General features: G+C 46.3%; 1 protein-coding gene across 1 annotated transcript in view; it reads right to left on the reverse strand.

Moving 5' to 3' along the window:
- The window catches only part of FERMT1 (FERM domain containing kindlin 1), a 41,331-nt gene extending 19,014 nt beyond the window's left edge, over positions 1-22,317 (reverse strand). Inside the window, exons 1-7 of the mRNA XM_074989337.1 lie at positions 22,128-22,317; positions 19,118-19,291; positions 13,007-13,240; positions 9,771-9,917; positions 8,924-9,137; positions 5,651-5,753; positions 3,880-3,987 (exon numbers count right to left, since the gene is read on the reverse strand). Of these exons, the coding sequence (XP_074845438.1) occupies positions 3,880-3,987; positions 5,651-5,753; positions 8,924-9,137; positions 9,771-9,917; positions 13,007-13,240; positions 19,118-19,268 (957 nt within the window). The 5' untranslated portion in view covers positions 19,269-19,291; positions 22,128-22,317. The remainder of the gene's footprint in view (positions 1-3,879; positions 3,988-5,650; positions 5,754-8,923; positions 9,138-9,770; positions 9,918-13,006; positions 13,241-19,117; positions 19,292-22,127) is intronic.
- Positions 22,318-22,926: the final 609 nt, after the last annotated feature.

A 22,926-nucleotide genomic window follows, 5' to 3' on the forward strand; every position in this document is an offset into this window, starting at 1 on the left:
TGTAGGGATATGAGACCACCAGCTTTCATGAAATCTGTCTTTCTAGAGATTGAAAAGGCACATGACATGCTGTGGAGGGAAGGCTTATTGTATAAAGTGAGTGTAGTAGGCAGAAAGGGGAGAATGGATGGGGTGGATTATGGGCTTTTTGAATAAAAGGACCATGCAGGAAAAAGTTGGGAAAGCTACACTGAAAACGTGTAATATTTAAAATGGTTCACCCCAGGGAAATCTTATTAGCCTGGCCTTGCTTAATATTACGATACCTGGTCTTCCAAAATACCACGGCAAGTGTCACACCATTTGCAAATCATGTATAGACTAGCACGGCTAGTAACTCTCTGTTGCTATTCACCATTTGCAAATGATTGCGCTCTGTGGATTAGGAGCAGGACTATCAAGATGGCAGAAAAGACCAAGGGTATATCTTCACTACCTGACCAGGTCTACCTTCCAGGGTTCAATTTCATGCACCTAGTGGGAATGCATGAAACCGAATGATCAGAGGTTGACAGTCGACTCCTGTACTCCTCAATCTTGTGAGCAATAAGGGAGGTCGAAGGGAGAGTTTCTCCTGTCAACCTTCCTCAGTGAGGATGGCCAAGTAAGCTGATTGTAGATAAGTAGATTCTAGCTATGCAATTCCCATAGCTGGATTTGTGTATCGAGACTTTAAGATCTAGTGTAGACCTGGCCTTAAGAAAAAGGAATGAAATCAATGTCTGTATGGAGAACACGTATAGTTAAAAGGTTCAAATTCTTTGGGGTAATATTCAATGTTGAATTACTATGTAAAGTTCATATAAATTATGTTAAAGATAAATGTACAGGAAGGATTAACCTGCTTAAAAGTCTGGCTGAGATGAATTGGGGGTAGATAGGAAAACCATGCTAATGGTGTACAGAGCCTTACTCAGAACAGTTATTGACTAGGGCTGCCAAGCTTTTGGGTCAGCATCAAAATCAGATCTAAAAACGAGCTGTAATGCAAGTCCAGATATATGTGTCGTGCATTTATTATGATACCTAGCTGAGCAAGACAGCTAGCTTTTAGTGAAATGCCAGTGACGCCATGAATGAAACTACTGGACCTAACTTTTTGGGCCAAAGTTAATGGGGACTGCAATGGTGAAAGTACCAAACAACTTTCTGAGGATCGTTGGGAATTTGATAGGTGAATTGTAGTCTACAAGGTTAGAACTTCACATGCCAGTTGCAGTTGAAGCATGGGTGAAGGAATTGAAAGAGAAAGAAGAGCCAAATGAAGTCAAAACTTTCAGTCATGGGGAAATTTGTTAGGGATGGAAAGTGACATGTCTGAACATGGATGAACATTTATTTTATTAACTTAACACTAAAAAAGAAGCTGTATGTATTAAAAATGAGGTACACCAGTACACAGCTGAAAAGTGTAGTGGGTTTTGTCAGGAAGAGTGGGGACATCATATTATACACCAACACTGGGAACCAGTACATCTCAAAGAGCATCTGACTATGTAGTGGTCAACGCAAAGGCAGATTAAGGTCTCCAGGGGCTCTGGGCTGGAGTAACGGTGCGTGTGTATGTCCCAGCCCCAGACTCACCTCACTCCTTCAGCTGATGGCTCCACCCCATTCTGCCCCTTTCTCCCTTGTCCTGGCTCCTGCCTGCTTCTTCTTTCCCTCATTCTCCCATGCTGCAGCCCCAAGACTGAAGAAGCTATGTGCTGTGGTGGGGCGTGAGAGAGCTCCTTGAGTCCCAATACCACGGTGGGAAGGGGACATTTTCCCAGGAACCCCAAATTAGGCAGGGATCTTGGACGCAGGCTCCATGTGATAATCTGCCACTGCTGTCATGACAGCTGAACTAGTAGCAATCAACTAGATCTGGGACGCATGCCCCGAAGCAGCAGTAATTATTTTTTGCAGAGTCAATCTCAGGCCTTATGGCAATAAAAGAGGGCAACTCAGGAGGCAGAAATGATTTAATAAGCTAAGCTGTTATTTCTAATAATGGAGTCAGTACTGACAAGGATACATGTAGCATTAGCTTGGATCCCGGTGGGGTAACCCAGAATGAAATGGCAGCCAACGCTGCTAGAAATGCCGTAAGAAATGAAAGGACTGACATCACAATATGGTTGCGTAAACAGACATGCAAAAGCCTAGTGCAGAAAAATTTAAAAGCGGAGTGCCCAACCCCCTCGGAATTAATGAAAAAAAGAGAAAGATTTTTTGAACTGTGCCCTACAGTTCAGGATTACAATATACTCCTGGCCTGGACTGGACTAGAGATGGACTTTTATTAAATACACAATGTGACCGTTGTGGCTTAAGCAAATCTCTTTTTTTTGAATAAAAAGCCACAAAGATGGACTATGGGCATTCAAAGATGGAAGAAACAATCATCTTTGATGGGTCCGTAAGGGCTTTAATAAAGAAAGGGGAAAGCTTTTTGAGGAATTCAAACACCTTACAGCAAATCATGTTACATTGTGTGATTTAGGAAAACACTGTGAAACGGATTATTATTAAAGAGGTGCTGTTATAGTCCCTGAGATGCACAGAGCAGAGTGAGAGGCTAAACATGACTAAGTATACAGAAATTATAGTTGGTGGCAAGTAGAGACAATTCAGTCAACTCCACTTTGCCATAACAAAGGGAAAAAGAAAGGAAGAGGGCTGCAGAGAGAGGAACGGCAGTCACAATCAAGGTGAGAGTCAGTAAGACAGGAAGTAGCCCAGGGATACAAAAGTGAAGTTCAGGTTCAGGACTGTGCAGACCTTGACTGCTTAATGTGGGGTCTCTAGGTTGGCTCCTGTGTAGAGGGGAGACCTGGGTACCTGCTGTTAAGGGCTGACAGAGGAAGGACTACCTGGAACATTAGATCCTGAGAGACTTTGATCACCCGAAAGGAGAGGATTACAGTGACCTGACCAGACGGCCAAGCCACGAAGCAGGAGCAGTTGAGTCCCAAGAGAAAAAAATCAGTGAGGAAATTCTGGAGGGACGTCCCACTGGCAGAGCAAATCCTCAGATGCAGCCAGAAGGAGGCACTCTGTCAGTGAGTAAAACCCTCTGTGGCACCTTCATTACACAAGAGGTCAGGTCAGATAATCACAGTGGTGCCTTCCGGCCTTAAACCTATGAACCCATAACTCCTGGCACTTCAAGCCCATATTCTGGGGCAAACTGGAGCTAAATTCTGCAGTGAGGTTGCAGGATTCTGAGGCACTCAGACATAGCGAACTTGGAACTCTGTGGAAACTGCAATTTAAAATGTCATCAATTCTTATTTATTTGTGTTGCAGGAGTCTCAACCCTGGACAAGAACCCTATAGCTTCTATGAGCACATTATCCCTTGTGCTACTTCTGTTATGTTACATTAAAATGTACTTTATGCTTTTCTCACATTTTCCATTTTCCAAAGTGCTACGGATTTTTATATTGTCAAAATATCACTGCATTGTACAAACTCTCAGCGAGTAAAAGTGGAGTTCTGACAACTAGTACATAAAGCCACTCTTTTCTAAAATCTTCAAAATGAAGACATTTTTACAAGGCTCCACTGTAGGCAGTTGATTCTAAAGTGGAAATAGTTTCTGAAATAGCAAATAGATTGCTCTGATTTAATGTGGTGACAGTTGCTTTAGAATCTGTTAATAAATGGTTACCTAAGGCATATGTATTTCATGTAAATAGTGTACTTCATTTTAATCTGATCTTGGAAACATTTTACAGAAGCCAATCAGTCAACCCTGGGAACAACACTATGCACAACTGCAAACAACTGCTCAAGTAGATGAATTAGTTCGTGCTCTTTCCATTATGTTCCTGCCCTGGCTTGTGTCTACCCCTCTTGAGAAAACCGGTTTTGCAAGTAGGATCAAGTACATGCCTGTAATGCAGCGAAGACCAACATTTCTTCCTCTGTGCAATCGATTTCTTCTAGTAGGATGGCCCAGCGGGCTTGCTCGTAGAGTTGGTTTATTCGCACTGCATCATACTGTAGGCAGAGATAAAATGTTGCCTTAGTGCATAAGGGTACTCCCTGACTGGAGGAGATAATGGGTGAATTTCTAGCCCTAGTGAAATCAAGGGCAAACTTCCCATCAACTTCATTGCAGCCAGGATTTCGCCCAACATATTTTAATCAAATTAGAAAGCACATTGTTATTTATCTAAAATGCCTGAAGGGAAACAATTATTTCACAAATGTAAAAATACAAAACCAAAACCAAAAACAAACAAACAAGCAAAAAACAAAACAAAAACTGCACTAATCAAAGGGCAAGATTCTCAGCTGGTACAGCTACACTTTACAATGGAACTTTGCTGACTTACACCAGCAAAGGATCTGGTCCCAATTAACTGATGTTAAGCCACCCCAGCATGTGTTTACGTAAGTCACTATCAACGGAAATGCAAAGAACCAAAGGGTACTCTTACCAAAACACTTGTGTAACCTTAGCAGCTTAAGTCCCCTTTTCAGAAGTGACCTACCTATATCTGAGGGTGCATGTCTGAGGGTCCACCTCCCCAGCAGATTGATTTCATGCACCTAGTGGGGATGTGTGAAATCGAATTATTTGGGGTCAGCAGTCAACCCCTGTACTCCTCAATCTCGAGAGGAGGAAGGGAGGTCAACGGGAGAGTTTCTCCCGTTGACCTCCATCAGTGAGGACAGCCAGATAAGTCGATCATAGATAAGCTGATCCCAGCTAGGCAATTGCTGTAGCTAGAATAGCTTATTTACAATCAACTTTGAGGTCTAGTGTAGACCTGACCTCAGTCCCATTATAAGGTAATGAGACTGAGATTCCAAGCTGAGCTTCAGTGGGTGTTCAGCACCGAAATACCTTTAAAAATCTGGCCCCAAGTTCCTTTGAAAATGAGAATTGGGCTCCTAAGAGCTTTTGCAAATGTTACCCTGATTATTCTTGTTGCTCCTGTTGAAAGACGTGCAGGAAATATACAAGCGCCTTTGAAAGCCTGATTATTTCTTCTGCTGGTGTCTGCACCACACTTCTATAGTTAAGAAATTTTTAGAGCCGTATGTTGGTGTTGCCACCTCGATGGCCCAGAGCCCGTTTGGGGCTACACAGCCCGGTGTGACTCCCTACTCCAGAGAACTGCATACGTCCTGGCTGATTCAGTCTCCTTGATGGCTTGCTGCCAAGGAGCTGGACTCTTTAGTGACTCTCTGGGGGATGCTGGAGGCAAGTATCAGCTTTGGAGATCTTGAAAGGGGGCATGGAAAGAAATAGAGACAGAACTTCTCTGCCAAGCAGTCACAAAGGGAGGAGGAAACAGGATCCTTGGTGACAACCCCAATACATAATAGGAAGACCTCTCTTGCTCTTCTAGATTCTTTGGATGCAACCCAACTCCCAGAGAAGCTAACGGGAGCCTTCCCACAGAGTTCAGTGGAGCAGGATGAGGCCCACTGATAGGGGAGGGGACCCGGATGTGCAAACAGCCACTTGGGGATCAAACCCTCAGGAAAGTGGTTGAACTCTTAGCTGGAAGATCTGCAAGAAGCAGTGTTCCCTGAATAGGAAACTTTTCAGCAATCCCTTATTGCAACTGATGGCTAAAATGCAGCGCACAACTACAAAGGCAAGCAAGCAAAGAGAAACAGCAGCAACTAAGACTGCAGAGATTCTTACTTTGGGATTCAGATCAAAGAAAGTGTAGTACTTAAAGCATAAGAGAAGTTTATCGTCCTCCTGGATGCCTTGTTCCATAAGCGATCGTGATGAATCCAGCCAGCTGCAAAAAAATCACAGTCAGTTGTTCAAAGGAAAAAAATGCTATACATAAAGCTACAGAGTAACTCTAAAATGAACAATCAGCTCTGGCTCCTCCAAGCACAGACAAAATTCACGTAACTTAAGCACGCTGCACGTTTGCGTGGGTGTCCATTTATGAAAGTACTGAAGGGCAGCAGCATGAGAAAAAACAGGCTTGATCGTGTCCACCCCATCCACTATGGTCTTCTTCAACAGTGGCTAGGGCCAGCTGCTTCAGAAGAAGGTGCAAGAAACCCTCTAGCAGGTAGTTATGAGGTAACCTTCCCCCACACAGAAGTTTCCTCCTGACTCCCATTAGATAGATGCTGTTTAAATCCAGGAGTGTGAAGATTTCTACCCCTTCCAAACCTCTTACTTATTATTTTAGTGTTTGCTATTATAACTCCAGCTACTCCAGACTCCAAAGACATGTCCAACCCCTTAGCGAATCCTGGTAAATTTAAAAATCTCCATACACATTCAACCCTCGACATACATAAAAAGGAGCCATTACTGTTCTTGAAATGAACACAAAGAAAATCTAGTGCCTCTCTGCTCTCCCCCACTATACAGCAAGCACGGTGCAATAGTTTATTAACTTTTAGGACATGAATAGCTCCATTAACTTTTAAGTCTGTGCTTTGCTGACCAGCTCCCTAAATGTCTAAACTACTTAACATAACTGCTAAAAGACAGGACCACTGTCAGTGTGCACTAGGTCAGCATTTGGGATTACAAATCCCAATAGGCCTCAACTAACAAGAGCACTATCATCATAGGACTTAACATCAACCATATCATTAGGGGCTCCTTTATCTGCACATCTACTAACATAATATACGCCATCATGTCCCAGCAATGCCTCACTACAATTTACATTGGCCAAACTGGACAGTCTGTATGTAAAAGAATAAATGGACATAAATCAGACATCAGGAACGGTCATGTACAGAAACCTGTGGGAGAGCACTTCAATCTCCCTGGACACTCAGGAACAGATTTAAAAGTAGCAGTCCTAAAACAAAGACATTTCAAAAATCAAATGGAGAGAGAAATGTCTGAGCTGCAATTCATTTGCAAATTTGACTCCACTAACCAAGGATTAAACAGAGATTGGGAGTGGCTGGCCCCTTACAAAAGCACCTTCCCTGCCCTGGGTGTTAAATCTCCTCATCAGACTCTCACAATAGGTCACATCCCCCTGTCTGATCTGACTTGTTTCTTCCTGTTTTGATACATACTACTGATAATGGGCCGCTTCAACCTTGCTGAATAGACCTTGTCAGCTCTGGCCCTCCCTTTCACTGAGACCCCACTCTTTAAATACTCCTCCTTAACCCAGCCCCTCCCCGCCACTCATGCATCTGATGAAGCGGGTGTTTGCCCATGAAAGCTTATGCTCCAAAATATCTGTTAGACTATAAGGTGCCACAGGACTTGTTGTTCTCAAGAGCAGTTCAGTGGCCATCTCATGCCAAAGCACGCACTATAGATCAGCAAAGCCCTAGGCGGAGCCTTTGCTGGTGCTCAAGAGCCAGCAGAATGAGCACATAGTGTTTGTAGACCTTAGAGAGAAGAATTTGTTTGCAGCCTGCAGAAGTGCCCTGTTTAGTCAAGGTACAGTCCTGGGAGGAATTACTGATTTGCAGTGATGGAGAGGAGGAATGGAGTCACGTACATGACAGAAATCCACAAAAAAGCAGTGTTCCTTCACAGAACATGCTCGCAGGCTTTAGCGATTCTTCTATCAGTTCTTCAGTTGTGGATGAAGTCTTGGCGTGTACACAAAGCAGTGTGATCGATGATGCATGAGCTACAGAGGATGTGGGACTGTTACAGCGTCCATTTACACAGTAACTGCCATCTTGGTCAACACACTAAAGATTGAAACTGGGTCCTTCAGAGGTGACAATGTAAGTCCTGAGTAGGACTGGCTGAAAAATTTCCAGCAAAGCCCAAGTTCTTGAGTTTGTCTGTTTAGTTCAAGCAGTGACAGCTCACACTTCTATCTCTTGAGGGCTCCAGTTTAGCCCCTGCTGTCTCAACGAAGGTGGCAGCCATCTTACCCACCCCCCCGCCTACCAGGCCCCAATGCCTTATTTGTGGAGAATACCTCATCAATAGACAGAAGACCAAATTCTCCTCTCAGTTACCCCAATACAAGCTTACTCAAATTCGTGGATTTGCAATGGTCGGATAAAGAAAATTCAGTCCAGTGCCTTTAAGTTACTTTGCTGATCATGTAAAATAAAATCACACCCCACAAAAATGTGGCATAAGACTAAAAATATAGAAAAGAGCCAAACAAAGTGTTTATGAGAAGTGAACTAGGTCAAAGGACCCCTTTTTTCTAAATACAAGTGTTTTCAAATTCTGGCTACGTCTACACTAGCACACTATGTCGAAGTAGCCCATTTCGAAGTAAGGACATCGAAATTGGCTTCTTTGACGTGTATCGTCTACATGTCCTCCAGGGCTGGTGCCATCGACGTTCAACGTTGAAGTAGCGACAGGGAATATCGAAAGGAGCCGCCCCGGAAGGAAATGTGGAGTGTCCACACACACAAGCGCTCCCCGTCGAAATAAGGGGCCAGCAAAGCCCCAAGCCGCTCCCTTAAAGGGCCCCTCCCAGACACACTTGCCCTGCACAGCACAAGATCCACAGAGCCAACAACCGGTTGCAGACCCTGTGCATGCAGCATGGACCCCCAGCTGTAGCAGCAGCAGCCAGAAGCCCTGGGCTAAGGGCTGCTGCACGCGGTGACGACAGAGACCTGCAGGGGCTGGACAGAGTGTCTCTCAACCCCTCAGCTGATGGCCGCCATGGAGGACCCCGCTATTTCGAAGCAGCAGGACGCAGATCGTCTACGCACACCCTACTTTGACGCTGAATGTCGAAGTAGGACGCTATTCCGATCTTCGGATGGGAATAGTGATTTCGATGTCTCACCGCCTAACTTTGATTTCAACATCGAAATAGCACACAGCGCGTGTAGACGCGACCCGTGGTATTTCGACGTTGTGCCAGCTACTTCGAAGTAGCAGGCGAGTGTAGACGCACCCTCTGTGTTTCATTTCTTAAAGCCATAACCCACAGCTCAGTGCCACTGCAGCTAAGCCAGCTTGCGCACCGACGAGAAGCATCCTTACCCTGCGTTAAGTTTGGCTTTGTCAGCTAAGGTCCGAGGCTGGTACATATCAGCCAGTGTTTCCGGAGCACAGTTGGGATTGCTGAAGGCAAGGATGCTGCAGTTTGGGGCAGTCAGAGGGCTGTCACTGAACCACGTAAGAGTAGAAGAAACTGGTGTTCCATTGACAGGATCATAAACGGGTGTCAGTGTTTTACTATACAAACCAGGACTTGCTGCAAGTGAAAAAACAATAAAGTATTATTATAAGAGGAGCTCGCCGTGCCTGCATTTTTTAGGCTGCCTGACACTTTGTTACAGGGGGTTCTAAACCTTTTCTTTGAGACACTCTCGTGCCTCCATTGTTTGAAGCAGGCCTTAGCTATTTACCAGGGAAAATGCCCTCAGGGTTGAGAAGTGCCACTTCTCTGTCCCATGAAATTCCACTCGGATTTGGCTGAGACACTAAGGATTAAAAATCAGCAGTTCCATTCCCTCCCTTGCAGCCTGTTAAAAATCAGTGAGCATTCCACAGCTGAGCTCAGGCTGCAAATGCAGCAGCAGTGTATACGGTTTGCAGAGCTGGGACCTTCATCAGTAGCCCTTTTTGTTTGTGTGGGTCTTCCACAGGTACCAGGACAGATGGAAAATGAGATTGTAAAACCATAAACACTGGCACAGAGGCTCCAGGAGTAGGATAGCATCTGAAACTACTTTCAGACAGTTGTTTAAAGTTTAGCTAGATTTCACGTCAACTTGTACCTGTACCTTCTGCTTCCCTTCAAACCTACGTCTCCACCTGTGCTAGCTACACAACACGAAAAACTGTTTCCCATGGCCTGACAATAAAGTCATTGGGTTTTTGTTACCTGGAGATCCTGAAATCACTGGAGAGTTGTATAGGTTTAAAATGTCTTCAATGACTGGTGCTTTGTTATTCTTGTCTTTCTTCTTCCTCTTTTTTAAAGTCTCTTCTGGTTGTTTCAACAGAGAGAGTTCTTCTGAGTGTCTAATGTCTATAACGATAAGCACTAAAGCTTAGGCTATGGAAACTTACAATATGATGGAAAATAAAGACCATATACAGCACCTGTCACTTAGAATGCCTCTGTATTCAGGGCTATATCCTATCACACACCTCCATGAAGGCGCCCACAGTTCAGCTGCAAAGCCAAGTGAGGACCAGCAACACAGTGGTGATGTTGAAGCTTTTGGAAGTGACTTCTGAAAGTTCTGCTCTAGGAACTATTTTTGGGAAGTTCTGTGATCTGTGTTAAACAGGAACTCACACTAGATGACCACATCAGTCCATTATGGGCTTGGAATTGATGCTGTGGGTTTGTCCAGGATTTAGTTCTCTTTTTGCAGTAGAGTTGACAGCATTTCCAAAGACAATGGTACAGATTCTCTTCTGACACCCATGCAACCCCCTTTGACAATACTGACTGCAACTGACACACATTTCATTTCCCAGTTTACAGCATTTCATTTTCAAGTGCATAAGAATGGCCTCACTAGGTCAGACCAAAGTCCCATCTAGCCCAGTGTCCTGTCTTCTGACAGCGGCTGTGATGGGCTGTACCAACCCCACACTAGGCCTGCAGGGGTTAACAATGGTTACCTGGCTGAGAAGGCCCCACCCACACAGCCCTGCTGGGCATGCTCCAGCTGGAGGCCTGCTATAAAGGCCTGGGTAGCAGCCCAGGGAGGGCTGATTGTTGTAGGGGAAGGAGGTGCTGTAGGAGTGCCTGTAGAGGGCCTGAACCATGGAGGCCAGCCACTGAGGAAAGTCTGGGAAGCTCCCTGTCTTGAGGGAACTTGCAAGCCAGATGACAACAGTGAGTCAGGTAGGAAGTAGCCTAGGGTGGGGAGTTACCTCTCCTGAAACCTTGGTGTATTGCAGGTGGATTCTGTGCTGAGCTTGTGGTGGACCACTCCACCACAGCCAGGGCCTTGGGCTGCAACCCGGTCGAGAGGGAGGGCCCAGTTTTCCTTACCCCAACATTGACCCCAATAATGTTGCCACTGATGCTGGCTACCAAATCACACTGTGCATGAGAGACTATAACTATTGGCTCTGACTGCAAGGCCCCAGTGCTGAGCGGAGAGAGTGGTTTTATTGCTTGGGGCTGCCGGGCTGAAGTAGAGCTGGTGTGCACGTGAGATGCAGCACCCTTTGAGGGGCCTCAGAGACCCAACACCCTCTCTTGGTGGGGACAGGTGTGTGGATGTGCCAGGTGACCCAAAGAACAGGTGATTATCAAGTGACTCCATCCTCAGTTCCCCATTCCTAACTTCTGGCAAACAGAGGCTAGGGATACCATCCCTGCCCATCCTGGTTAATAGCCACTGATGGACCTATGCATCATGAGTTTATCTAGCTTTTTTTAAACCTCATTACAGTCATGTCCTATCTTAACTATATACTACTGATATAAATGCATTATTATTCCATGCACATATGCTCTTAGTGGTAATCTGCTTTCTATAAAACTATCATTCATACACAAAGAAACTTTATATCCCATGATTCATTCATGAAAAACATTTCTGGCCAAACTAATACATGAACACCATAATTTTTGATTTGTTCACAGGAGTGTTTACACACAAACAAATGCTGCTTTGATGTTAAGCGTAATAAAGATATTCTGCCTCTTTTATAATCCAGTGCTACAAAACTGAACTAAAATTGCACTGTGGTTAAAATGGTTTGGGTTGACAACTTTTTTTAATGGAGATGGATGTGTTGATCTTTGAAGATCCAGATAAAAATCGGGATTAGGTGTGCTTTCACATTAGAGGATCTTGGAGATTGCTGTTGCCTCAATTTAATCCTGCTGGCTAAAGCTGCCCTAGATTTGGCATATTTCAAAGTCACTGTTAATCTCTGCTGGGGAGAGAGCCATTATTGGAATACCAGCGTAGCTGTGGCTTAGCTATACAATATGTTGACAAGGCTGTGCAGGGAAGTAGGATGAATGTCCTGGTCAGTGGAGGGCTACAAGTTTCTCCCACAGTAAAATTAACTCCTTACTAGTAAAGAAATAAAAACAATGGGCCTGATTAAGTCTCATTTCATTTATGCTAGTGCAAACTGGGAGTAACTCCACCCATCGTGAGGGATTACAATGGTGTAAGACCAATGTGAGAGCAGAACCAGGCTCAAACTGTTTAGTGGACAGCGTGAAACCAGTTGCTAGCTTCAGCCACCTAAGAAGGCCCTCAGAACTCTTACTAATTAGCAACCACATGGGTTAGAAGAAAAGCTTCCGATAATGCAATGGATTGGGGTCTATCAAGATGGAGAACCACCAGGTCAGCCACCGGCACTGGTTACTGAACGTAAAGTCTGGGCTCTCTTCAGAAAGGGAGTCAGGTCACAGAGTTTAGGGCCAGAAAGGCCTGTCTAGCAGGGGTTCCCAATGATTTTCTTTGAGACCCTTTCCAGTGTGCTATGCAAACTTCGTGGCCGAATTGTGCCACCCATCCTTCTCTGCATATAAAGGCCAGGGCCAATGTTAGGGGCTGCCTGGGCCCCATGTCAGAGGAAGCCCCATGAAGCCAAGCTGCTCAAGCTTTCTGGCTTGGGACCCAGCAAGTCAAATGCCAGTCCTGTTTAGTGGTCCCCCTGAAACCTGCTCTTGGACCCCCTGGTGGCTACAGACCTCTGGTTGAGAACCACTGTCGTATAGTACAGGCTGCTAACACCACCCAGCCATGCCCACACTATGCCCAACAGCCACAATGACACCAAAGCATTATAGCCCTCGGGAGACTAAACTATTTTTCTCTGCTGCGATGTCTTGAAGGGACTGAGGTCCATCAATGCTTGGGGCTTGCGGTGGCAGGGAAGTGATTAAGGGAGATATGCCCACAGGATCTTAGCAAGCAACCTCTGCCCTATGATACAGCAGAAGGCAAAAGGCCACCCCAGTCACTGCCAATCTGAATAGGAAGAAAATTTCTTCTCAAATTCAAACACAAGGAATCTCACTGAACTAGGTAGGGGTTTTGCATGAGCGGGGTCTGCAGCAGGACACCTGATCAGCAAGACTGCGGAAGTTCGGAAATACAGCTGCAATCAGGGTGAAGTGTCACTTACTGAGGGTTTTGCAGATGTCCTGGACGGCCCTGAACACCACCGAAGAGAAGCTGACTTTTAGCCGCACGGTCTTCATGTTCGGCAAGCGGAGGCGCAGCATCTTGTGCTGCCTTGTAAAGAGCAGCTTGGCGTCTGCCTGCACCCCACATTTATCCAGCGTCCAGTGGGTCTTCAGAAGCCAGCACTTTTTTTGCTCCCACCAAAGAGCGTAGTCTGACCAATCCTGTGACATTTCTGGGGAAATATGAAATAAGGGCATGCTGGGCATGTGAGCAGTAACAAATGCTCAAGCAGATCTGTGGAAAAGTCTGGTTTCAAAACACTGAGTTATAGATCAGTTGAACAACGAGAATGTTAGTAGTATTTGTACTACAGCAACAACTTAGAAATCATAACTGAGATCATGGCTCTGTTGTGCTACACATGGTATAAACACCTACTAAGAGACAATCCCTGATTCCAGTTCTCTGAGAGGAAAAAGGGAAATAACAGGGATCTCCCATTTCAGACTATGTCTACACAGCCACCTTATTTTGAAATAAAATATTCCAGAATAGCTTATTTCTAAATAAAGCTGCTGCACAAAAACGCATTTTGAAATAGCACTTAGCTATTTCAAAATATAGCATCTACACACAATTGAACATATTTCAAAATAGAGCTATTGGATACACTATGGCTTATTTCAAAACAGGCTTTACTCCTTGTCTTAACAGCTCCTACTTCAGACTAAACAAGAAGTCCTGTGGCATCTTATAGACTAACAGGTATTTGGGAGCATAAGCTTTTGTGGTCAAAGACCCGCTTCATCAGATGCATGAGACGAAGTATTTGATGAAGTGGGTCTTTGCCTACGAAAGCTTACGCTCCAAAATATCTGTTAGTCTATAAGGTGCCAAAGGACTTCTTGTTGTTTTTGAAGATACAGACTAACTCGGCTACCTCTCTGATATTTCAAAATAGCCATTTCAAAACAGGGGCTGTTCTTCGCAGAATGAGCTTTAGCAATTTCAAAATAAGCCAACTGCTATTTTGAAACTGTTTTGAGTTAGCGGTTGCATTGTGTAGATGCTAGGATAGTTATTTTGAAATAATGACTTATTTTGAAATAACTGCTGTGTAGACCTACCCTCCGTGTCTTAGCCACTGGGCTATTCTAGTACAGGACTCCCACAAGCTCTCTCACTGCTGTTGTTCCACCTTTATTTAAATATTAATTGGGTCAGAGAAAGAGCAATTCTGCAGTCTGGAGGTTAGCATGTACACCCACGACGTGGCAGATCCTCCATCTCAAAGGGAGAAAAGATCTGGACAAGGAAGAAGGACCTGAACTAGGAGTCTCTTACAACATGGACTGAGCAAGAACACAATCCACCCCAGGGAAGGCCTCCTCATTCCCCTCCAGCCCCAACTGTTTTGCATGAACTCATCTTAGGACCTGAGCTGGGAGGTATGCTCAGAGGCTCTCCACGGGATTGGGCCCCTGAGAACCTCTTTCCCAGCTGATGAATTGGTCTGGGGCTTAAGCAGGAACTAGCCTCCCTCAGACACCTCCTTGAGGAAGCAGTGTGTACGCTCAGGCAAGAGACGGGCAGTCAGAAGGAGGCTGCAGGGCACCTGCCCAGAAGGAAACTCTTGAGATGCCAAGCGAGTTTAGGAACTATAGGGTTAGAGTGGCGGAGTGGGAGTTCTGTGGATCGTAATGATGCCTAAGATGGGGAGCTAGGAGAAAGACAGGGAATTTGGGTACAGAAGAATGAAGTGACTTGCCAAAGGCGGCTACAGCGAGGGCTGTCAGAACAAAGTGCCACAGGAAACGGTGGGTTCTCCATCTCTTGAAGTTTTCACATAAAGATGCCTTTCTGGCAGAGGTGCTTTTAGTCAAATCTAATTGGCTGGGTTGAATGGAGGGTATCTCGCAGAATTTTAATGGACCGTGTTATATAGCCAGGCAGACAAGATCTAGATCAGGAGAGGCAAGATAAGGCCCATGGGTTGGATCTGGCCCTCAAAGCTACTGGATTTGGCCTGTGGATTGCACCACTGCGACCCTCAGGCACAGAGCTGCCAGCCACTTAAGAACAACCTCATGCTGGTGTAAGCAGCCTCCTGCTCCCCATCTGGCTCTCTGCTCCAGCCCCTAGTGAGAGGGAAAGCTTCACACACTGCCCCGCAACTCCACCCTTGCAAAATCTTTCAGCCGTTATTGGCCAGTTTCCCTCCCAGGTCACAATTCCCTTCCTGACACAGCACCTCCTCCTATACTCGTACCCTTTCCCAGAACCTGCTTTCCAAGCCCCTGGCAGAGCTCACAACCCCCTCCTCCATCCAAACTCCCTCTCAGATCCCACACCCTCTCCTGAATCCCAGTCCCTTACCCCAAGCTCCCTTCTGCACCCACTCTCCATCCAAGACCCTGCACCACCACTACAGAAAAGCATGGCCGTTGACCACTTACCAAAATTTTGGCATGGTCCCCCCATCAGAAATTATTGCCCACCCCGATCTAGATCCTTCTGGCCCTTAAACTGAAAAGCAGCCCTCATTTTAAAACAAAAATGAAATATAGTATGAACAAAGCAAATTCGTTTCCACAAAGCTATAACATATGAATAGGAGAGAGTCACTTAATCTGGGGCCTGTTGCTAAACATCTGGTTCACTTGGCAGATTTCTTTTAATCAAACCTGACAAACAGAAGTCAGGAAGCTAAGGGGCTGAGACAGCTCAGTGGTTTGAGTATTGGCCTTATAAAGCCATGGCTGCATCCTCAAGCCTTGAGAAGGCCAGTTAAGGTTTTCAACTCAAAAAAGATACAGGCTAGGTCTACACTTACAAATAATCTTTGAAATGGCCATGCTAATGGCCAAATTGAAGAATACTAATGAGGTGTTGAAATGAATATCCAGCACCTCATTAGCATGCCGCCAGCCACAGCACTTCAAAAGTGCTGCATTTTGCTCATCTACATGGGGATCCTGTAGCCAGACATGAACCCCCCATTTGGCCTTTTTTTTTTTCTCTCCCCCCCACTGGCAGAGAGAGAGAGAAATAAGCAGGGGAGACAGGCAGCCTTTGATGTCCTGGGAACACAGGTGTGCTGTCTCGCCCAGCCTCTCTACTATACACAAAAACCAGACAGTGAATGGGCTAGCTAATGGCCGCCCTTCTGGCTGATCTCAGTAATTGACACGCCTTGATCACTTCCCCAGGAAGATTGGGGAACCCCGCCCATCACCTCCAAAGGTGCCCAATTGTCCACAAATTGAGCCTTGCACCTTCCCTGGGAAACCTGGGGTTCAAACACTGTCCTCCCAATTGGCCACTTAAGACCAGGAAGAAGCCTACATGCCACAAGGGGTATAAAGGGGCTTGGCAAACCACCCCCCCCTTTGAGTTTTAATCACCTACACCTGCTGGCCAGGTCTGGAATTAACTCCCGAGACTGGGGACGCCTGGTTCGTATCTACTTCTTCCCAAGGGATTGAGAGAATCTGGGTCACACTGGATCTAGGAGGCAGGGGTAAGAATTACACCTGTATTGCACTTCTTTCCTATAGGAATTGAGGGAAAGACTCTGGTTCCACCGGGTCTAAGAGGCAGGGGTGAAAATCACACCTGCAACTTGCCTTTCCTGTGTATACATTACTTGTATTAGTTTAAGCTAGCTAGTTTGTCTAAAACTTTTCTTAAGTTAAATTGTGTTGTTTCCCCTTTAAGAACCATGAGTACTAACTTGTACTTTAATCATTTGTCTTAGTTAAATTGTTTCTATCTTTGTATAAATAAAAGTAACTGTTAAAGCCTCTCTAAGTGTAATTTTCCTCTTGCTGCTGTACCCGAACTAAACACAAACCAAATAACCCAGCCTGCCCTGGCTGCTTAGCATAGCTGCTGGTGTAGCATCACCCCCGCCCCCCTTTTTACCTCACCAGACCTTTAGCTGGCACCTGGGCATCGGCTCACAGATCCTTTTCGAAAGGACCCTGCCAACATCAAACTCCCCTTACTCCTATCAGCTGATTTTGATGTTGGCAGGGACCTTTCAAAAAGGACCCCCATTTAGACAAGCCACAAGCAAGTGAACAGCAGCAATTTTGAAGTGCTGCAGCCAGCAGCATGCTAATGAGGCACTGAATATTCATTTCAGCACCTCATTAGTATTCTTCGATTTGGCCATTACCATGGCCATTTCAAAGTCTTTTGTAAGTGCAGACATGGCCATATTGGCATTAGAAAAGTGCAACTAAAATGATCAAGGGTTGGAATGGGTCCCATATGAACAGAGATTAAAGAGACTCAGACTTTTCAGTTTGGAAAAGAGGCAACTAAGGGGGGATATGACAGAGGTATATAAAATTATGAGTGGTGTGGAGAAAGTGAATAAGGAAAAACTATTGACCTCTTCCCATAGTATCAGAACTAGGGGACACCAAATGAAATTAATGAGCAGCAGGTTTGAAACAAATAAAAGGAAGTTCTTCACACAGCGCACAGTCAACCAGTGGAACTCCTTGCCAAATGAGGCTCTGAAGGCTAGGACCATACCAGGGTTTAAAAAAGAGCTAGATGAATTCATGGAGGTTAGGTCCATCAATTGCCATTAGCCAGGATGGGAGGAATGGTGTCCCTAGCCCCTGTTTGTCAGAAGCTGGAGATGGATGGCAGGAGAGAGATTGTTACCTGTTCGGTCCACTCCCCCGGGGCACCTGGCATTGGCCACTGTCACTAGACAGGATACTGGGCTGGATGGACCTTTGAGCTGACCCAATATGGCCGTTATGTTCTTAAGTCCATGTTGCTGTTCAGCTAATCAGGAAAGGGGAGGAATGCAAGGAAGTGGATTAGTAACCCTCTTATTTTCCTTTGAGATCTGGAATGATGCTCCTTCAGCACCTCAAAGCTGAATAGGACACAGTTACTCGTTAAACTCTTACAAACGAATGCAGTGACTTCTCTCCAACTGCAGCTATCACTCAGGGAAAGAAACAAGCTCCAGGAACATGTGTTTGATGGTGAAATGCCAGGTTTTTTTTTTTTTTTTTTTTGGCGTGTGAAGTCTTGTCATCATGTCACTTGCATGACAGAAGAACTGGCCTCTCAATTTGTACGGCACCAAGCCCTGGTCTACACTACATGATTACTTCAGTGTAACTATGCCGTGCAGGGGTGTGAATAAGTCACACCACCTACACAAGGTTGTTTTACTAACCTAAGTGCATGGTATACAGTGATATGTGAGCAGGGAAGTATCACCCAATGACATAATAACTCTAACTCCACGAGAGGCAGTAACTCAGCTGACGGAAGAGCTCTCCTCCCATCTGCTTACAGTGTCTTCCTCAGAAGCGGTGCAGTTGCACCACCGTACGTTTGTAGTACAGACCCATCCAAGAGGCCTGCCTGGAATTACGATTCACAGTCGCAAAGGAGGCACAGAATGTTAGTCATCTAGGCACGCCAGGCCACACAATGGGCTGAGAAGGCAGCTGCATCTCGGTTGCATATGGTAGTCACAAAAGCAAGGCAGGATGTCAAAGATATGAGCAGTGGTGCCCAGAAAACATCTCTTCTACACCTAGTGCTCTATTCTGTAGCTGTTCCAAGTCCGAGGGGGTCCAACGGAATACCTAGAAACACAGACCCTGTGGCAGTCACACCTGACTAGCAGAGACGGTCCCTGGCCAGCATTCAGCAAGAAGGTAATCAAAGATTGCTAGATTTGAAGCATAGCACCCTGGGAAAAGAGAGTGAATTATGCTCATGAAATCTAGACACAATGACATTTATAGCCAATTCTCCTCAGGTATTGGGAAGCTCCCTGCTAGCCTGCATGCATTTAACTGCAAGACCAGGACCCTGGAATAATTACTTTTGGGATGCAGCTTGCGTTAGTGGAAAGGACACTAAAGTGAGACTTGGGAAATCTGGGTTCTCTTCTTTCCTCTGCTCTGACCTACTGTGGAATCGAGGGCAAGTTACTTCACTTTGCTACTCCGTACTTCCTCTTGAATATTTCATTGGCCTTGTCTATTGAGCCAGGGTGTGGGAGGGGAATCACTACACATGTAACTTCAATAGCAGTACGCAGATTAACTCTCTCTCAACTCACTGATTTGTTCTACTAATTTGAGCATCACTCCACCGACATGTAGGTCTCCTGAGACCCGAAGCGTGAACTCCTTTTGCTCCTCTTTATACTGATGATCAACTGTGATAATGAGCTCCCAAGAACTGGATCCGTATTCATTTGAGGACGTCATCTCGGCCACCTCTGCTGTGAATTCTGCAGTAGAAATCATATTATAAATCAACAGCTGTTCCCAACACATTTAAAGCCAAAAATCAAGAAATGGTCTTAACTAAGGCCCTGAGGTAGGTAACATCTCAGAGGAGGCCACGGCTGAAACTTCAGCAGAGGTGTAGCATAGATCTCCTCCAGAATCTGTTCCCCCTGGATATCATTGATTACGTCTGTAAATTCAGGAGCTACTTCTGCACAACAGGAGGAACCTGAACCAGCAAAACAGCAGAACCTGCCTGTTCAAGCCAACTTCCCACTCCCCAAAACAAACCTGTGGATCGCGACTTTCTAGGCATTACGGTTGGAGACTACGAAGTTTCATCACTCTGTCTAGGTAAACTCATGAATGCCATTTGATTTCATGCACTCTGTTTATGACTGTCATGTTCAGCATGGATTACAGCTTCCAATTTATGGCAGAACTATATGCATCACATCTGAAACAAGGCCATCAGCAACCGCCTCGCCTCTGCCAAACAGTTCCATGGGGTGCCAGGCAGAGCCACTAACTTTTAGCAACAATGTGTGTGTGCACCGGGGGAAGGGGTGGAGAATGAAAAATCCACTAACATGAGACAAGAAGCAGAAAAAGGTGTCAGGCCCCCCTTTTCAAAGGTCAGGCTCTCTAGCAAAAGGAGGAAGACCATCACGCGAACAAAGAGACTGAGGAGTGGGAACAAGATGGACCTGGTTTCCATTGAGGGTCAAAGAAAAATGCAATAGGACTCTCAGGAGTTGTGAGACATCTGAGGGAGCATGCTTTATTATAGTAATATAGTATAATGATAAATAATAAATATATAATATAATAATATTATTATTATTACTACTGTCAAAGTCACACAATGCTTTGATTTAAGGTGGCCACTCATCGTTCTATTCACTGACTTCCAAAGGAGAGAACTGCAAGTGCTCAACTCAGCTGGACCTGCTAGGAAGGCCCGGTTGATACAAAGAGTATTGTAGCCCCAGGTGTGGCCTAAGAAGGGAAGAGTTCCATAGTGTCACCTTGAAGAGACAACGAGTCCTGTAGCATGTTATAGACTAAGATTTTTTGGAGCATAAGCTTTCATGGGGAAAGACCCACTTTGTCAGATGCATCTGATGAAGAAGGTTTTTGCCCATGAACATTTATGCTCCAAAAAATCTGTTAATCTATAAGGTGCCAAAGGATTTCTGATACAGACTAATACATCTCCTCCTCTGATACTTGAAGAAACATGACAGCAGGTCACACTCAGAGAGACCTGGTAAGGCAGAGAGGCACAGCCAGCTCTGTATCCATGAGAGGTACCTAAATTTTCTTTAAAACCTCTTCAGTATTTCCTTTTCAGGCCAGGCTTTGTTTCTGATAATAAAAACAAACATTAACAGATAATCTAGCAGAGAATGGGATAATAGGTACAAGTGGCTGGATGTTAAACCAAGGCAAATTCAAACTACCACTGGAAAAGGTGGATTCCTCATCTCTTGACACCTTCAAATCACAACTGGAAGCCTTTCTGGAAGATATATTTAAGTCACACACAAATACTGGGCTCAATGGAGGGGTAACTAGTATAATTCTACAACTTGTGTCATACAGGAGGCCCGACCAGATGATTTAAAATGGTGCCTTCTGGGCTTATATGAACAAATGTATCAGATTTATTAAATCAATGATTCTAAATAATGTCATAGCAACAACATAACAGAAACCATTTAATTGCTGGGAAACGTATCACAATCACCTTCTTTAGCAAACACACACTGGCGTAGATAATAAATCTTAGCCTTAACGTTCCAGGCTTTTAATTTTAGATTTAGCAAACTGGCATGAGGCCCAATTCTGCTTTCACTGTAGCCAATGGGAATTTTGTTTTCCTACCAGTTGAAAGTGATTTTTCTTTAGTTTAAACGATCACTCCAGTGCAGACACATGCACACATACACAATAAAATAAAAATATTCTGTCTAGCTTAGGTATTTCTTAAGAACCTATCATCTTGGCATTTAAGAACCGATACCAAAATTTATAGCACCTGTTTCCAAACAAGATATTTGTACTAGGAAATCATGACATTCTAATGTAAGTTATTAAACATCACACAAAGTCCTCAGGCTCCAGCTTGCTCTTACAACCCCTTGAAGTCATTACCACAGTTTCACCTGGCTTCCAGCACTGCAGGATATGCCCCGAGTGTCTTCAGAACAAACACTTCGGGGATACCCTAGAACGATGTTGAAGAAGTGAAGGAGGCATGACTGTTTCTCTGTTGATAGTGTTAAAGTCAGACAATCTGGTTGCCCCACATTCTTTCTCCAATCCCTCCCTCCAGCTCTGTCATTTCAGCACAAACAAGAACCGCTCTCCTTTGCTCCAAAGCGGGTTTTTACAAGCAGTCGTCTTCAGAAGCTAGCCAGGTGCAAAGCAAGAAATCTCCATGGGACTTCCAGCACCTCTTCCAACAAGTGGAAGATCTGACCTTAGATAGCGAGACTTTATTTCCCCAAAAGACCCATTAAGGCTATTAGACTTCAAAGCACTCCCTCAAATGAACATGTCTCCCCACAAGCAGCTGCCACTTGCCCTAGGGCAGGGGACCCCAACCTTGGCACTAGTGCCGACGACCAATGACTTGCCCAAATCATTGGTGGACCCCCACCAAAACCCATCGAGACCCCCAATTCCCCCCAAACCGTTCTCAGACCCCCACCCAAACCAATCCTACTGTCTAGGAGCATTTTCATGTCTCTTTTGTTTTTCACGGGCTCCCTGCAACGCCCTCGCGCCCCCGGCTGGGAACCCCGCCCTAAGGGACAGACACAACACACCCACCTCTCCTGCGCCGCCCGCACAGGGGGCTGCTACCCCGCGCCCGGCAAAGCGAGCAAGACGGGCAGGGGCAGCCGCGGGGGGTCGCTCCTGCCCCGGGAGCTGCAGCGAGGGCTGGGGGGCGGGACGCCGCTGCCGCTGGCCCTGCAGGGGTCGCTCGCCTGCACGTGCTCTGGCCGAGGGCGGCTCTCGCCGGCGGCCTCCACCAGCCCTGCGACCCGCGAGCGGGAGGCGCCCGCTGCCGGCCCGGCCCGGCCCTGCCCTGCCCTGCGCCACGGCGGGGCCCCCGGGCGGCCGCACGCAGCCAGCCAGACGCCTCCCGCCCTGTCTGCAGCCGGGCGCGGGCGCGGGCGGGGCGAGACGGGGCAGGGAGGGAAGCCGCGCCCCGGCCTGTCCACCGCAGCCCGCTCCGGAGGCGGGGCGCGGGGAGAGGCGGCAGGGCTGGGGTAGGGGCCGGAGCGCTCCGGCTCCTGAGGCTCCCGCCGTGGCCGGGAGAGCTGGGCGCCGCGCTGGCTTGGTGCCGCTGAGCCTCGCAACCGCTGTGGGGAGGCAGGGCGCTAGGCTGCCCCCCCCCGGCCCGGGTGGGGAAACTGAGGCAGGGCGGTGTGCTCCTGGAGCGGTACCGGGATTCAGCCGCAGAGGGAGGCCCCTGAGGGTCTGGCTCCGAGGTCACCCGAGGGCTGCAGGAGAGCAGGGAGCTCTTAGCTGGTCAGGTGCTCATCCCTGGGCGCCTGTCTCAGGGCTCCGGCACAGAGCAGCTCTGCCCCACGCGGGCGCATTGTTCAGCCAAGACCCGACCAGG

This window comes from Carettochelys insculpta, chromosome 3 (assembly GCF_033958435.1).
Source record: "Carettochelys insculpta isolate YL-2023 chromosome 3, ASM3395843v1, whole genome shotgun sequence".
Classification (NCBI taxonomy): domain Eukaryota; kingdom Metazoa; phylum Chordata; order Testudines; family Carettochelyidae; genus Carettochelys; species Carettochelys insculpta.